The sequence below is a fragment of the Haliaeetus leucocephalus genome, unplaced genomic scaffold, assembly GCF_000737465.1.
Source record: "Haliaeetus leucocephalus isolate CR32 unplaced genomic scaffold, Haliaeetus_leucocephalus-4.0 Scaffold339, whole genome shotgun sequence".
NCBI lineage: Eukaryota > Metazoa > Chordata > Aves > Accipitriformes > Accipitridae > Haliaeetus > Haliaeetus leucocephalus.
Window position 1 is genome coordinate 16,051,593 of NW_010972775.1, and position 17,942 is coordinate 16,069,534.

General features: G+C 39.6%; 1 protein-coding gene across 1 annotated transcript in view; it reads right to left on the bottom strand.

Moving 5' to 3' along the window:
• The window catches only part of AGBL1 (ATP/GTP binding protein-like 1), a 276,170-nt gene that overhangs the window by 120,121 nt on the left and 138,107 nt on the right, over positions 1-17,942 (bottom strand). The window contains exons 19-21 of the mRNA XM_010572299.1: positions 16,415-16,544; positions 11,571-11,702; positions 6,782-6,958 (exon numbers count right to left, since the gene is read on the bottom strand). Of these exons, the coding sequence (XP_010570601.1) occupies positions 6,782-6,958; positions 11,571-11,702; positions 16,415-16,544 (439 nt within the window). The remainder of the gene's footprint in view (positions 1-6,781; positions 6,959-11,570; positions 11,703-16,414; positions 16,545-17,942) is intronic.

Below are 17,942 nucleotides of genomic sequence, written 5' to 3' on the forward strand. Positions count from 1 at the left end.
CCTTCTTACAAAATTTATAGACTTTTAAATGCACATAAATGGTCCTCCAATATGACAATATTAAGCACCTTCAACAAAAAATTAGTAAATAGCAATAACATCCATCACTTTGGGGAAGAGAGATGATATTTACGTTTCACGTGGTTTTGGTCACACTTGCTTTAATACAACAATCTGATTACCCATCGAGAAAGATGAGGCCAGCCAGGATAGCCCTACTGACAAACTCCAGTTTTCTTGGAGATACAAGGGCCAAAGAATCCCTACAAAGTTCTCCCAGTTCCGTGATTTGCTTCTCCAAACAATCTGAGATGGCCAAATTCAGCACACCTTCAAACTCCTATTGTTTAATGTGGCATGAACCAAACTGAGGTTTTGTTTGAAGCTCAGATCTGAGCACCATTAAGTGTGTGATTTCTTAGTTAGCTTTCTGTCAAATAATTAAAACAAACCAACCAATAAAAAACACTTAATGAGGGAAAATCTTGCAGCAGTTCATATAAGAATCTACAAGGAAGACAAACACCCACCATCGCCCGATTTGTTTGCTCAGAAACCCTTTCTCTCCTCTTCCTCCACACGCTTTCCCCCCACTTTCTAAATGCCATTAATCTTTATGTAGTTTTATGAAGCGAGGCCCACAAGCCCAAAAGGTACAATTAGAATATCTTACAAAATGAATCACCAATCAATTAGTGCAAGGGGTTGGCAGAAATAATAGAAGCAGGAAAATAAAGCAAATAGGATGCAAACTTTTGCCTTGGGTAACAACTTAAGAAAACAGAACAAACAAAACCCTTAATGTGAACTTTCAGTCCTTAGATTACTATTAGATAACTATTTTTTTCTATACTTTTCTTGCTGTTACAGCTGCTTCCAATTTGAGCCACTTCGGACCAGAACTGGAAGCAGAACTATCTGAAAGAAAATCATTCTTTCTTATTCTCAGCATCTGCTTTTGAATGAGATTCCCAGAGCACTAAGGGTCAGCTAAGCACACACATTTTAGAGATTTTTTTTTTTTTTTTAAAGAAACTTTTGAATGCTTTTGAGACTTACCCATGCTTAGGAAAAGTGTAAGCTCTGGGGGACAAAAGAAATCAGAAATGAGGAAAAGTCTGTCAGACTTTAAAAGATGATGTAAGCATTTTCCAGAAACGTACACCAGAATATATCCTATTTCTTTACTTTTTCTTTCTGCAAGTATATCAAATATGATTTATGGCAAGAATATTGCTGACACCATTTTTGTTGGTGGCTGAATACTGGCAAGAGGCCAAATTAAAGTTGTTTGTTAAGTTTGTGCACCAGACTTGGAATTACGAGAACAATATACATTTTACTGGAGAACAGAAGCAGTAACATGCGACCTGCAAACTCCATCAAAACAACTCAATTTCTGACTATTAACTGTAATAAACTGCTTATGAATAAAGCATACATAAAAATTCCTCACAGAAATTTGGCAAGTAAGCTTCAATAGTAAGGAAGATGAAGAAAATATTTCATTGCCTACAGATAACTATAAAGAAATAATGCTGTAATTCAATGGACAAATCATACATTGGTAACAATTTGGCTAATTTGGGCAGAAACAGGTCAAACCAGAGAAGTCCACCTCTGAAGGACTACAAAGAGGAAAGGCTTTTGTCTTGGCATAGTGCTTTAGTTCAGCCACACTTCCATGGTAAATCGCTAGTTCATCACTCATTTTAAGTAATTCAGCCCATGCTAGCCAGGTTAAAGGGAATGGATAATATCAGATCTTCCAATTAGACTAATTCTCACGACTTCTGTTCACAAAGATGTTTTGAATGACTATCAAGAAAGTCTTATAAACGGTATGGCTATGCTGCTTGGTGCTGATCTCTCTCCTTCCAGTGTCTCTGCAAATGGATGGCTTTTTCCTCTAATCAAGTCCAATGAGAAAATTTGGGGTATTCGATTCCTCTGACTTAGAGGAATTAAACAGGGCAGGCAAAAAAATAAAAAAATCTTTTTTTCTCAGCTCTCCCAAAGGCTTTCTTCAAAGAAGGATCCATATCACTAGTAAAATCTCCTTCAAAGGGCATTGTCAAGATATCTGCAATAATTTTAAAACTCATTTGTTACTCATTGTTTATAATCCTTTTGAAGGAGATAGCATGTACTCACAGAGCATGAAGCTGAAATTTTTAGATTTGCTGTATTACTAAGACATACGGTTTGGAACTCAGCTGTATACCATGGCACAAAGGATATTAACTTGTAGGATGATAGATGCAGTAATGAATGGAACAGCACAGTGCAATATGCTATAGAAAGGTCTTAATTAGTTGGCTAGGTAACAAGGAATCAAGAATGGTGAAGCTGTAGCGCGATAGAACATGGTAACAGCAAAGAGATAGGCAAGTTGGAAAACAAATCACACAATATCCTGGTTTTGGCTAGGATAGAGTTAATTTTCCTTCTAGTAGCTGGTATAGTGACATGTTTTGGATTCAGTATGAGAAGAACGTTGATAACACACTGATGTTTGCAGTTGTTGCTAAATAGTGTTTAGACTAAGTCAAGGATTTTTCAGCTTCTCATGTCCAGCCAGCAAGAAGGCTGGAGGGACACAAGAAGTTGGGAGGGGACACAGCCAGGACAGCTGACCCAAACTGGCCAAAGGGGTATTCCATACCATGTGATGTCATGTCCAGTACATAAACTGGGGGGAGTTGGCTTCAGGTGGGGGTGAATTGCTGCTCAGGAACTAACTGGGCATGGGTTGGCCAGTGGTGAGCAATTGCATTGTGCGTCACTGGTTTTGTATATTCCAATTCTTTTATTACTGTTATCATTTTATTATTGTTATTATAATTATTATTTTCTTCCTTTCTGTTCTATTAGATTGTTCTTATCTCAACCTACAATTTTTACTTTTTTCCCTGATTCTCTCCCCCATCCCTCTGGGTAGGGGGTAGTGAGTGAGCAGCTGCATGGTGCTTAGTTGCTGGCTGGGGTTCAACCACGACACACAAGAAACTTGGGAAAATATCAATATGTGCCACTGGAGATTTTATTCTTTTGGGGTCATGATTGTACCTGACTATACCTGTACTCAGCAGAACTTCTTACAGTACAGCCTTGCATTCAGTCTTTTAAAAACAAAAGAAGAGAAGGGGCTCTACATGCCACAAAAGGGAGGCAGCAATAAAAATCACACGGTAAGCTGAAGGTGTAAAAGCTCCAAGGAGGGAACAATGCAGACTGCCTTCACATGAGCAAAGAAATGACAAGCAGTTTCGGTTGGTTCCCCCCCCAGTTGTTTTCTGTTTTGACAATAAGGTTGTAAACTGGCAGAGGCAGGAGGGAGAATTCCCTACAGAAATTGGCTGCTTTGTTTTTAGCAACTTTCAAATGGAGACACTGCTCCTTTAAGACTGAATTGGGCAATCCAGACAAAATGAAAAAGTGTTTGGATTTTTTTTTCCCCTTCTTTTCTTCTTCCTTATGTTGAACAAAACCTTAGATAAGATCAATAGTTTCTTTAGTTTTATGTTTTGCTTCATTAAGGGTAGTTGGCTTATTGCATTTCCATTGATCACAGAGACAGGGAGATTCGACAGAGACAAACCATCTCTTTTCTCCTTTCATTTCCACCCTCCTCCCCATTTGAAATCAAATGACTTTTAAATGAGGCTGGGGTCACTATTCTTTCTCATTTACATATCAATAGTACCAAATTCCTGCCTTATCTTTCAGTCAACTAAACTATTGTAAAAATGACGGCTACAGTTCAATCCAAGAAAGGACACACACATTCCTTGGAAAAAATCTTACAGCATCTTTTCTGGACTCTCTATCAGAAAAATTAGGTTCTGGTTTACCTCAGCCCTTCCTCAACATGTGGTGAGAGGGGGCACACTTACCAGCCTTGTGCAATTAATATTTTAACCTCTTGCAGCCTCTGCAAGGCTCTCTTGCTCTTCCTAAATCCATTGCACAATCCCTATCAGAGGTCTCTGTGCAACTCCAAGCACTGTATCTGTGCTCAGAGCCAGCAAAGCAGCTACTTGAATGAATTACTTTCACCCTTTACAAACAGGAAGATAACTAAAGACCAGGATCCAGATCTCCTGCGCTCTGTTAAAACTTTGACCACTGATTCACTGAATGATGCTGGACTTGGGAGCCTCTGCTGCATATAATGAGATGTTTAAAATCCTAGCTGTTGTTTGTACTGTATTTCAAGGTATGAAAGTATCAAAAACGTAAGGGCATGCTTGTCCAGGGGAGATTCTGGGTATATCCCTACACAGAGATCAATCCTATGCAATTAAGAAACTGATTCCATTCACTGTTAAATGCAAATCTACTAATCCAAATATCAGGAGCTCTAAATACAGGATGCTGACATCTCCTGCCTGAGCATTAGTCTCAGTCTATTCTTTACACACACATCAACTTGAGGGTGCAAGAGTAAAGAACTTAGGTTGAAGTCTCTAGAAAAATATGACCTCTTATGTAATTAATTTCCAGTTTACAGGAATAATTTCAGGGCTTCCAGATACTACTGAAGTAGTTTTGGCTTGACAGATGGAAGCTGAGCATTAAATGGTATTATGCAACAAAATCTTCAGGTCAGCCTGTCAAGTCCATACCCTAAATAATGCACTTGTAAGAACAAGCAAGGAAGAACCAACTCTAAAGACTGCTAAAAAGAAGAGGAAAGAGTACATTAATATCAATTATTTGAAAGAGATAGTTTATGTATTTATATGCAGGTCCAGCATAAGTGTCAACATAAGAAATTATATTCCATTTTGATACTAACCAGTTGGGTACTTAGTGTAGTTGGAAAAAATGAGTGGAAATACTTTGAAGCTGCCTGAATCAGAAAAACTGCAAAAAGTGTTTGTGGTGAAGAAATGGTAAAGAAACCATGAAGAAATCATGAAGAAATCGTGAAGAAAAAGAAATGCCCCCCTCATGGCAATATCTATGTATCCTCCATCTTTGAGATGAATGATAATCCTAAACAAAGAAAAAAAAAAAAAAAGATATGTGACCTCATAAAAATAACCCAATCATCCAACTGGGACTTCGCTTTTCAAGGTGTTCAGAATGGACATTTCAGAAAGGCTTTACAGCTTACAGACTTCCTTGTGGGCCATGAGAACATTGGATTCTGTCACCAATCACAAGCCCTCATATGTCAGCTTGCTCTTGTCCTCAGTGGCTGCCTGTGGTCCTGATCAGTGATGAAAAGGAGGACAAGAAAGAATGTAGAAAATAGTTTCACACATTTTAAAGGATTTCTTTAAAAAAAGTATCCTGAACCATCTGCATTCGGTCTTTCTGCTTATTTCTGGTACCTCTACTATATAATACAGAGCCAGTGTGGATGGCACAGTGCTTAAATGCAACATCTGAATGTGGCATTTAATGTTCTCTTCCTAGTATTTCAAGCATCTAATGGCACAAATTAAGCAAATTTGGGTTAAGGACCTCACAGATGCTGGAGGAGAACAAATGAGTAGATATTGATACAATCTGATGTGTCACTGTTTTAAATCTTACTGTGATTATCTAGGAAATCAGTGAAATCCTCCTCTATGTAGATCACTAGGAGTTTTGTCAGTGACTTCAGTAGAGGTAGATTTTCTCCCACTGTCTAAAAAAAGATCCAAAACCACTGTCTTGACCTGTGGTGCCTATTAAAAAACCATTAGCACTTCTCAGGAGTAGGGAGTGTTAGACATAATGCCCAGGGCAATTATATTCTCTTTCTTTAAACTGTCTACTGTTTTTTTCTTCTGCTTTTCCTGTCTTGAAATTGATGTGTGTATAGTAGAGCATGGTTAAAACAGCAGCTGATTACTTCCTGGCTGCATTCTACAGAGAGGTAAAAGGATTAGTATAGAGCTTCCACAGATAATCATTTGAATGTCTTATTAATTAATTGTTATTTGTAATAATGGCTCTTTCCTTAAGGGTCTTTCAGGATCCTTAACTGCTTATTAATGCTGTACAGATAAGGATTGCTCCCTAGTGGGAGAAACGAGATGGAATACGGAAGACTTTCAGTGAAAGCAACAGGTTTGGGAAAGGAACAAGTGAAAGAATTCACCATTTGAGTGAATGGAAAATTATGATCACTCAAATGCAATTACCAAAGTTCATCCTCTGTACTTAAAGAGTGCCAGGAGATTTCATAGACTGATGTCTCTGATGCATTTGGTACGAGTACAGTCTTTCCTACAAAGACTAGAACCTCATTTGATGTGGAAATCGGGTCTGTCTAGACCACAGTCACAGGCATAACTTGAGCTCATGGACAGCTGTCAAAACTAGCCTTAGATTAGCCACTTTTGGCTGTCAGCAACAGGCAACTCCAAATGCAGGATTCTCAGCGCAGGCTCTTAAATTCAGTCAGGTGAATGCTGAGGCAGCTAGCCTGTACCAAAGACCTTGGTGCCACTAGTATTCAAGTTAATTACCTTAGAACTAGGCTCAATGATGTCCATATGACCTGCCAACGCACTTTTTTACAACACTGTCAATGCCCTTATAAGGATAGGTGTCCCCTATCATCTCAAAAACACTCCTTCCTTCAGCTCAATGCTTTTGTCTCCAGGCTGGAGTTTCTTTTCATTTCACTGTTAAATGAAACCTCAGAGCATGGCTACATGGGTCTGGAGAGTGCAGACAAAGCTAAGCATCAAGACAATGGCTATTTCCTCCGCTTTACCCAAGCTTATGAGATGTGCATTAGGAGGAGGGTGGCACAAGGTTCTTTGAAAGATTTACTCACTTTGTAGAGTCCGTGGCTGCAGCCGCAGTATGTACTCTCCATGGTGTAGCTCCTCAACACACCCATTTCCTTCCATACCACCACCCGGGCCGTTGACTCCCGGGACTTCTCCACTAGGAAGCTGCAGCTGTTCATGACAAACGCAGGGGCCACTTTATCCAGGATTTTAGGAAGAGTCTATGAGAAAGTATCAGCAGTGATGAGAAAATGAACTGAACAGATGTGCAAGTGTTTATATCAAACACACATATACAGAAAGACCTGTGGGTTTTAATGCGTATATAATCAAATCTCTCTGTAGGCACTCTTACTGAGAGCTCCAACCAGTGCATTATGTCCATCCCATGTGAAATCCTTACATTCAAACATTTGTTTAATCCCAAAAACTAAAATGCAAAATATCCAGTACACTTGCTGTACCTCATTCAAAATCAAACATTTTCACACCCAATAGTTTGGGACTGCTGAAGTCACAGAGTTTTGTTTGCATGCTGCTTTGACGTTAACCTATACCTTCCTGTTGTGCTGCTGAGAGGGCTGCAGTCATGGTTCAGTACCTGATATTCTCCTGCTCCCCTCTCCAGCTATACTATATGTCCTCCCATCGTGCATCCACAATTTGACAAGGGATTCGGCTATGGGAGGAGTTTTGCCTGAACCTAGCACAGAGCAGAGAAAGGGGATGTGTATTCTCACGGAAGGTCGCACATAATTATATGAAAATAGAGCTCAACATTTAAATAACTTGCATTGTGAAACAAATCAAAATATTCTCATCTGAGTCCAAATGATATATTTTATACACCTCATTTAGAGAATCACAATAAAAAGTAATCACGAAAACCCAGTAAAATTTACATCTCAGCCTCGAGTGACTTTCTTATTCTAGAAATCATATTTCCCAACAACATCTATAAACACTCCTAATACACTGCAGTATCAAAATATTTCCATCAGTGCAGAGGCAACACTTACTTAGTCATTAAAGAGTGCTAAACGTGTTACTTTTACACTCTATAAAAACATATACTAGATACATTAACGCTAGGTGTGCTCTATGTAGAGACTGGACCTTTAGGTACACACCCACATGTACACACACGTGTGCATATGTCTAAATTTTAGTGTTGGTATACTAACCACAACATATGCCAAGAGACCATTTGATCCATCTAGAGAAGAGCAAGCAAAATGAGGATATTCATTATTTCTTTGACGACAGCTTGCTTAAACATCTGAACTGAATGGAATCATATAGAAGGAGTTCCCACTTATTGCTAATGGCATTTACCCTTGAATTTCATTCAGTTTGGGCGGTGAAAGCCAACCAGCTAATTTCACTTTCCAATAACAATCAGTTTCACTGACTGATTCTGAGCAATTGTAGTTCCATTCTGTTGAGCTTTACTTCATAGCACTGTACGGGAATATTTGGTTTCACTGAAAGTGAAAGAATAATGTCTTTTCCTCAAACAGGTTTGATGTGAATGATAAATCTTTGGCCTAAACTATTTTGCAGTATCTCTTGCAAACAGCTTAACCGTACACAACCATACACATAACAAAAAAGTATATTTCATTTTTCAGCATATTCTGGCTACAGCTGTCAATGGACTTTACCAGTTCTGGAAGGTATAGATCTAAAGATCTACGAGGCCCATTTTTCAGACAAAAAAAAAAGGAGGTGGAGAAAACTGGAACAAAGCAAGAGATTCCAGTTTAAATCTGAGACCACCACGAGCCTCGCTCTTAAGTCAAGATCTCCAGCGTGCTACTAAGAGCTACAGCACTCCCTTTCCTGTGGTCATACCAAACAGAGGAATCTTTAAAATTGACTGCTTGCCTTAGACAAAGCATCCAACATTTCTGGATTACCTTCAATGTGCTACTTGCTGCATGAGGATCACAAAATAGTATGTTTTCATGCAGTGCTTCCAGGTTTTCTTGGATTTGGGTTGAACAGGAATTAAAAAAATGAAGCAAAGCCCTATCTCCCAGATGTTTATAAGCCTCAGCACAATCATGAGATCCAGTGAAACTGTATGTGAAGTTTCAGATAGATTCCATTTTGTCCTTATCTGAATCAATACACGGATTTTTTATAAATATATACTATCAAATACAATAACCAGACCCTTAATCCAGTTTAGCTTTTTAAAGCAATTGAACTTATATGCATAATCAATCTTTAACATTTAATTAAATAAAAACTCTGGCAAGTAACAGTAATGCCTCTGTACGCAGGACTCATTTAGGAGCATTAGCAAATCTGAATTTAATATTCTTTTCATTTTACCAGCGGTCACTGGATTTCACGCTAATGGTTCTTTCTTCTCTACGTATTCTTCTCATTAATTATCTTTCAATAGTGGATTTTGAAAGAGTGAAAACACACATTTTTAAAGGATGTTTTTATGATAATGCAGCAGTGTGACTGCATTCCCTTTCTCACACACAGCTGGATTTAACATGTACAACAGCCAAGGAAGCTACTCCCTCACACAGGACCCTGCCCATAAACCTCCAATCCCATTAGGAGACAATGGAATTATATTTCTTTGCTGACATCCCTGCAGAGGTTGCTGTCAAAGTGGCCTGGAATGCCTATCAGAAGGACAAATCTTCAAGCTGGGCTTTGCGATGCCAATGCTGCGCAAGTCACCCAAGGCTGCCAAATATTAGAAAGTAATGAAGACTCTTACTCCTGTATATTGCCAAGGGCTGCAGCTGAGTCTATGACGTATGAGGCAAAGGCTGTTCCAAAAAACAACATTTTATTGAGGTATTTGGTTCCTGCTCCTGGGGTGAAAAATCAACCATGGAGGCCAGATTAATCCCCAACTACCTACAGAAGGCAGGAAAGAAACCTGTACAAACAGTGCAAAGGAGCCGGTCTGAGACAGGGGTGATTATCTGCCGCAGTTTGCAATTGCAGATATGTTCTCCTATTGTCGTGGTTTAACCCCAGCCAGCAACTAAGCACCACGCAGCCGCTCACTCACTCCCCCCCCATCCAGTGGGATGGGGGAGAAAATCAGGAAAAGAAGTAAAACTCCTGGGTTGAGATAAGAACAATTTAATAGAACAGAAAAGAAGAAACTAATAATGATAATGATAACACTAATAAAATGACAACAGTAGTAATAAAAGGATTGAAATGTACAAATGATGCGCAGGGCAATTGCCCCCCCCCCGCCGCCCGCCCCCCAGCCAGTCCCCGAGCGGCGAATCCCTGCCCCCCACTTCCCAGTTCCTAAACTAGATGGGACGTCCCATGGTATGGAATACATTGTTGGCCAGTTTGGGTCAGGTGCCCTGGCTGGGCATGAGAAGCTGAAAAATCCTTGACTCTAGTCTAAACACTACTGAGCAACAACTGAAAACATCAGTGTTATCAACATTCTTCGCATACTGAACTCAAAACATAGCACTGTACCAGCTACTAGGAAGACAGTTAACTCTATCCCAGCTGAAACCAGGACACCTATAGACCCAGTTTCCCCAGCCTGAGAAGGAAGAGGGTGACCCGTAAGAAGGAACTGCAGCAAGCACCCATCTCCCATTTTGTGCAAAAGATGATTTGAACCACAAAATCTTTCTTATAGGCCACTGCAGTGTATTCTTCGACAGCCTTGGAGCCTTTCTTCATTGCAGATTCAAGACAGGCTCCAGGTGCTGACAGCAGCATTTGAATTCTGTTTGTGTAACAGTGAACCATCCTCAGCCTTTTCAAGCCCTCTGAATTCAAACACAGCAAAAGATGTCCTGACTGTAAGCACGCTCCCTGCTTTCTTTGTGAAACAGTGTTTGCCACAGGGACCCCTCATGATGAACTCTGGAGCTCTTTCTTAAAAGTTTCAGTATGCTGTGTACAATGCCATAAGATGAACACAGAAGATGTGGCACCCTTATGGGAGGATAATTAGTATTTGTACTGAAGTAGTGAAAATTAGAGAGACGTAAACTGAAAAAGACTTTTCAACCTCTTTCAGGTTGGAGTGAACCAAGCAATACCTCTATAATCAGTTTAAGGCCACAGTTAATGTTTTGTGAAATTAACATTTTTTAAGACTATAATTAGAGCTTAAGATCCTTTTTTTCCACAGGAATTTGTCACTTAAGACAAAAATATCATCTAAACAGACACTCACACACAAAAAAAAAGACAGGCAGGAAATCCAGAGAACAGTTTGATGGAAGAAACATTCACATGAAGTAGAAATAAAACAGATTTTAGTATTTTTTTCTTTCTAATTCCAGAAAAAATTCCCTAGCTATGACACCAAGCACTTGCTTTGGACATAACGCCACCATGTTAGGTCTGTTTGACACCCATTGAATTCTCTGATGTTTTCAGTGAGACCAGGAGCACTTTGAGATGAAGCAATTCAACTGAGTAGGACAGGGGCACATTGTCATTTTCTCAGTTACCATTATGTAATTCCTATTTATTTTCTTATTACGCTGGGGTGAGGGCACAAAAGTGTACGTAAATTTAGAAATTATAAACCACACAAAAATATTGCTGCCCTATTAGTCTGTAGCCAAAGATTATAACACAGCATGTTACCAAAATGAAATAAATAGGGACCCATCTACTGACAATATTCTTGCTAATATCTGGTGCCTGAAGATACTATGCATGATCTGAAACTCTCTGGACCATTACTTCTCTAGAGTAAGGGAAGCTTGCACTTATCCCCAAAATTTGTGAGCTGGCCTTATCTTAAGTAGCTATGTAGATGCACATACACACCAGTAACTGCAGAAAGGAACAAAGCAGACCTACCCTGTAGCCAACATCTTCTGTGATAACTGATGTGTCAACCATGCAGCCTGCTTGCCACAAGGTCTCCTTGATGCTGCAGCCATAAAGAAACACGTTCTTTTTCTGGGAGTGTCCGTGGTAGTCACAGAATACCTAGGGAGAGGGGGGAGGGGAAAAAGGAAAAAAAAAAAAAGAAAAAAAAAAAAGGCAAAGTCTTCAACATTGAAGAAGTTTCCTGGTTCTTCATAATAAGTAAGCACTATAAGACAAGGGGGGGTGTTATGATTTTTTCAGGTCTCTTCAGAGTAGCTTAGACTCTGGGCCATGCCTATAACCTGTGTCAAACTTTGTTAATCAGTTGTATCTTGCTTGCTTTATTCAATCTGACATGATCTCAGGGATCCAGAGTCAAGACTAGTGCATTTCTGTCTGCAGCAGAAATAAACATGACACCTGTGCAAGAATCCATGGCAACTCAGGAACCTAAGGGTTCATGGTAACTTATGATAAAACAGCAGAGCCATTTGTCAGGCTCTTTCTACTTCTAAACTCCAGCTTTATCCTCATGAGATTTCAAATCTGTGCTTTCCCGAGCAATTAATCATCACTTTGTTGTCTTTAAATTCAAGACCTGTGCTACATAATTTTCAGGAAAATATAATTGTGCAATTGTATTGCACAATGTTGTCAGATCTTTGCATGAATTCCTGGAAGCCGAGCAGAGAACATGACCTATCTTCATGGCAAATAATCTCATTCCACACTAATCTGCCTATCTAATCCATCTCTTTTATGTCAGCTGTCATATAAACTAGGCACAAGGCACATTCCCAGTTTTAGCAGAAGTTTTGATTGCCTTTATAGGCAGATATTGACTCCTATAGAAATGAAAATCACAATTTAATGACCCAAGAGGTAAATATTGACCCAAGTCTTAAAGAATAATCAATCTCAGTGCCCTCTGAGATATGAAGTCGATATACACACTGCTGTTACATATATTCTCCATGTCTTTATCAGGAATATTCAGAAATCTGTCAATGAAAAGACAAGAATTTCTAAAGAGAAGGAATTGGTTCATTTAAAAACAGTATCTACCATTGAGTAGAAAGGACCTTCGAGACTTCATTGAAACAGTTTTCCAGGGCTTATGTCGGAGACAAAAGAATGGGTATAGGGTGGTAGGGAAGAATTGTACATCAATATAAACAGAGATGGGGGAGAAATATAGGGTAAAAAAATATATACATATTCTTACATAAATACATATAGAAGAGGGGAGAAACAGATGGAGTAGATGAGCTTCTTCCACCAACTGTTAGGGCAAGATTTACCCTCGTATGTTTATTTACCATTTCTACAGTAACTAAGTTTAGCTGCAGCAAGTCAGGGAATTTAATTATCTAAGAATTGAGCATGTAGCTTACGCTGCTCCTTCTTTTGGTTTCTGACCTGTCAACTTTCCTTCCTGCACTACCACTCACCTCCAGCTCTCTGCAGGGCTCTGGGTCTGCACATCCCCATCCCTGCAGCACGCACTTTCCACACCTGAAGCACGTGAACAGCGACCTACCCAGCAACAACTGCTCCTGCTTTACTTATACCCTTGGCACTCGGCAAAGGCAGAAAGGGGAGGACAAACAGGGCAGTCTGAGCGCTGCTCATTGGTGCAAACCTACAACCAGCATCATTTCCAAAAGAAAAAAGCCAGCACTGCACAGACCCCAGAGACTCAGCCCCCTCAGTCTGTGTGCATATTTTGCAGGACTTACGCAGCCCCTGCACTTGAAGTAAATCTGTCTGAACCACGTGCAATTATCCTGTAATGTCTCCTTCCAAAGAGCTACATTTATTGGTTCCCTTAATGACAGACATTTTTCCAGCTAGTGTTTCATCTAAGCTATCAGCAATACATAGTCACAGCTTAGGTTAACCACAGGTACAACCTAGAATTTATTCTTGTGAATATCAAAGAGGATTTTATAGCTTTCATCTTATTTCAAGGCAGAGGACCCAGCTCAACTGGGTATCAATTACCTGCCAATTTACAGAATTACCAACACACAAAAGACACAATGTATTATCTGCCTAAAATATTATTTTATGTATCAAGAAACCACACAGGGATGATCAGATAGTCAGTAGCTGGGCTGCCTGATCAGCAGCAGGTCTATAATTCTGCACCTCAAGAAACCTGCAGATGAGTCCTTAGTGACAGGTCTGGAATGAGACCTCTTTATTGGTAAAGGATTATCAAAGCCAGGTTCTATAATGCGGCTGCTGTTTCAGGCCATGGGATCTTTCACTGATTGTCGCCAGCTTCCACAGCAGAAGCATCAGTGCTATTGGAAATACTTTCTTTCTATTTGCAAGTTATATGGAGCTACATTTTAATTAAGTTTTCTGGATACTGCAGTCACTCCCAATGTTTATACTCAATTATTCTTTATAATACATTCTTCTGCCTCATTTTCGTACTACAGGGTAGCTTATGTCTCACTATTCAGCCAAGGCTAAGCTATATTTTGTAGTTTGAGCACCCAATACAGTATTCTTCCTGGGATATGTCTGCACAAACACTAAGCAAACTTAGGACCTACCAGTCCTTTTTCTACAGCGTGTCCTTCCATATGGCTGGGACACTAATACACACAAACTAGTCAAACTCCTAAGGCTTGCCTTCACTGGGATATGACTCAAGACACACATGCAAATTTTTATCTATTTAAAGTTATTTACCAGCACTGATCATCCTAAAGGTAAGGACTGCTTTCTAACTCAAAAACAACCCTCCTCATGAGTCACAGAACCAGGCATCTTTTAAAATAAAGGAAAAGCAAAATAGAAAATGGAAAGCAAGAAAAGCTGTTGGAAAATGGAACATTTTGAAATTTATTTTTTTTATGTAAAGCCTCATTTTTTTTCCTTGATAGCATTGTGACAGGACTTTGAATCTCAGAGTTTTGAGGTAGACATGCTTAGGGTTTTTTCCTCACAATGAGCTACATCCTTGCAGGCACCTGCTTGTTTCTAAGCTTGATATAACACCTTCGAATAGCAGCAAACTGCTCCATGTCTCCTGGTCCCTAGGAAGTTTTCTTCTGTCCCTCCCGAGGGCATCCTGCTCTTCACTGCAGCTCAGACTCTGTACAAGCTGCAGGTTCCCTGTTGTGTGCTGCAACTGCATTATCAACTGTAGCTTCTAAACCATAGCAGTTTCTCACCACAGATACTCAAGGAGACAGTAACTTCCCTCTCCCCAGCAGACCTGGCTGCTCCCAGACAAAAGGTCTCCAACACTCTCGCTTTGATGCTCTCAGTCAAAAGCAGATCCCATGCTGCATAAGCCTGCAATGCCACAGTGCATCCAGTCCCTTGTCTTACTAGGGTGCCCAGAGCCAACAAGAGAAGGAAAAAAAAAAAAAAGCAGCGCTTAGCAGGCTGTTGTCTATAGAACTTACCAATTAAAATGGCTTTGGTTTGAAAGGCTGTTAACTTTAAAGTTCTTTCCTTTTCTCCTTCAAGCAGCTTTTCTTTGCTTTGAAGAAACTGCTTGTGCATCCCTAGGATAAATGAAACTAAATCACTTCACAGAAATCATTTGACTATCAGTGAACTTGGCTCCATGGGATCTTGGAGGTAAAGAAAAAAAAAAAGAAAAAAAAAGAAAAAAAAAGAAACCCAGCTCTCTTCTGGAGGAGGGAAAAAGGCATTTTTGAGTATGTCTAAACTAAAATCAATGTACTCTTCAAAAGCAAAGAAAAATCAGTTTACCAAGTCTGACATGCAGCCTGTGAGTGAGGAAGATGATAGGAACAATAGTCTCCCTTCACTCAGCAATGATGAAAACTTGCACTGGGTGTTCAACTTCATGCACCTGGATATGACAAGGATGGCTGTGTATTAAAAAGGCCACATAGAAAATAGCAGGGTAAAACAAGACTGATCCTACACTGCTCTGAACCAAAGAAAAAGGTTGGTGAGTAAATTCACAACTGTGGGTTGAATTTCCACAATATTCCTTGGTCTGCAAAGTTGAATTTCAGGGCTGTTGCCTTAGCCAAAAACCTCATTCCCACGAGAATTCACATAAAGAAACTCACGGACGTTTTCACCTTGTCTGGGGGTTTTTGGATCAAACCCAGAGGGAATTTGGTGTCTCTGGACATTTCCTGCCCAACTGTATCTATCGTCAGCTAACCTGCTAGTCTGTACATCCACATCTGTTCATTAACACTTCAACCTCCCTGTGTTTTTTCTCCTGAGGTCTCAGAACTATCTTTTCATTCTGCTGGGCAGCAAGATTGAGTAGATGGGCTGGATCCCAGCCCCATTCCAGTTGCAGCTTTGAGATGAGACCCATTGCTCATTAATTTCTTGTACCCCCCCAAAACCAGCCATTTTCTTCCCATTACTAAAGCAGCATGGAAGTTCAGACCTTTTGAGGGCTGCTTCCTGTGGTTTTTATGATTGCATAGGTTGTTCCAACATGGGCTTTCGCATACTCCATTCAGACTAGATCTTTGTGGAATTTCTCCTATCATTGCCATGAAGATAGAAATAACCTACTCATAATATTTAGCTTAGTTGGAGTACTTCGAGGATATTAAAGAGCTTTAAGGAATTCATTTTCTCATTTATATTCCAGGTGTGCAGAGATTCTGAAATTTGGAGTTGTTGGTTGTTGCTAAGAAGATTCAGTAAGTAATAAATATCCAAGACTTTCAAAACAATTTTTGTAAGATCAAAGTGTAACAGCACATGATGCTTTCCAAATCACTCTAGCTCTAAAACAAGACTATTCACGCAACTATAGCAAGTAATCCATATACAGTAACTCACAAAAGATTCTGGAAGAGACTCACCAGAGGAGCCCGGCCAATGCTGCGCAGGTAATAGAGAAGACCTTTGGTGTGGTAAATAGTTGGATGGAGCTGGGAACTGGGTGTCAACCACTGTCTGTTCAGATCATCCCCACTCAGCGAACAACGGTGGCTGAAATTAGGAAGCAACACATCACAAACTAGCAAAACAACAACAGCTAATTCCAATTATGGCAAGCCCTGGCACAAGGACAGGGAATATCAATTACAAGACAGATAAAAAGATTTTGAACATCGGGCTGTGATGAACGAACGGTCCATATTATATTTCAAAGGTGCTTATAGTACATGAATTTTATAATTTCCTTTCCTTCCAAAGTCCACATAGTTGCAGTCCTGAAAATAAATGCAGTTTTTCCTTTACCTAAGTATGTACAAATCAAAAGACTACTTACAAACAAAAAATCTTCTGAAATATTATAAATTCTGTGCTATCTATGAAATTCACACAGCTTACATAGAGCACAGGCTTCTCAAAACCTCCACAGCAAACAAGTGCATCCAACTCCTACTCATTCTAATTGAAGACAGGCACTTGAATCTCTTCGACCAGTCTGAAAAATGAATTCACTTAAATGAGATGAGCTGGATATCTCATTTAAGCTTCTCCACTCACAAGAAATGCTGCTATGTAAAGCACATCAAGAAGATCTTGATGTGTGCTACATCATTATGTAGAACAATCACCTAGCTTCACTGCAAAGGCTGAATAAAAAGCTAAATAAGGATCCCAGATTTGCACTGAGAAAATGTTTCCCTTAGTTGGCTTGAACATATTCTGTTACTGACTCAGTGATCAGTGGAAGATTGTGCAGGATCCCTGACCGTATGGAGCAGTACATCACTGTACAATTTTGCAAAATCCAAGTAATCTCCCTTGTTAATGATTGTGTGTAGATCAGAGCCTTCTCGCACTCATCAAAGGATTTGCTGTAATTTGGTTCACAATTTTCAATTTGTGGTATGTTGATAAAATTCAGGAATCAACCCTCCAGCAAATGAGATATTGCAGTAGGTCCTCATCATCTCCATACTCTCCAGTTCAGTACTGGAATGCTTCTGGTGACATTGTAAACTTGGGCTGGCTTGTGTTTCAAAAAAAAAAAAACAAAAAAAACCAAACAACCAAACTAAAAAAAACCCTAAGTATTAGATTAATTTCTAGCCACAGAGTTGCATCCAGCTTTGCTGTTCCAGCCTCCTAGAACAAAATAAAGTACAAATGTATTTGTGGGGCTGTGGTCTGTTGTTGTATTGGCAGAGCCTTGCACTACAGCTAGGCTGTGTTGCATGTAGCATCTTTGGCATTACCAATGCCTTGTAAATGATGCTTGAAGGAAAAGGGGTGTAAAGCAGGAATGCTTGTAAAAAAAAAAAAAGTATAAACAATGGAGAACTGGTTAAGAATGGAAGACAAAGAAATAATAAGAGTCATTAAGAGTATGTCACACATTTTTAATGTAGAAAAACAAGGTCTCTAATGCCATCTTGGGGTTTCTGGTAACATCAC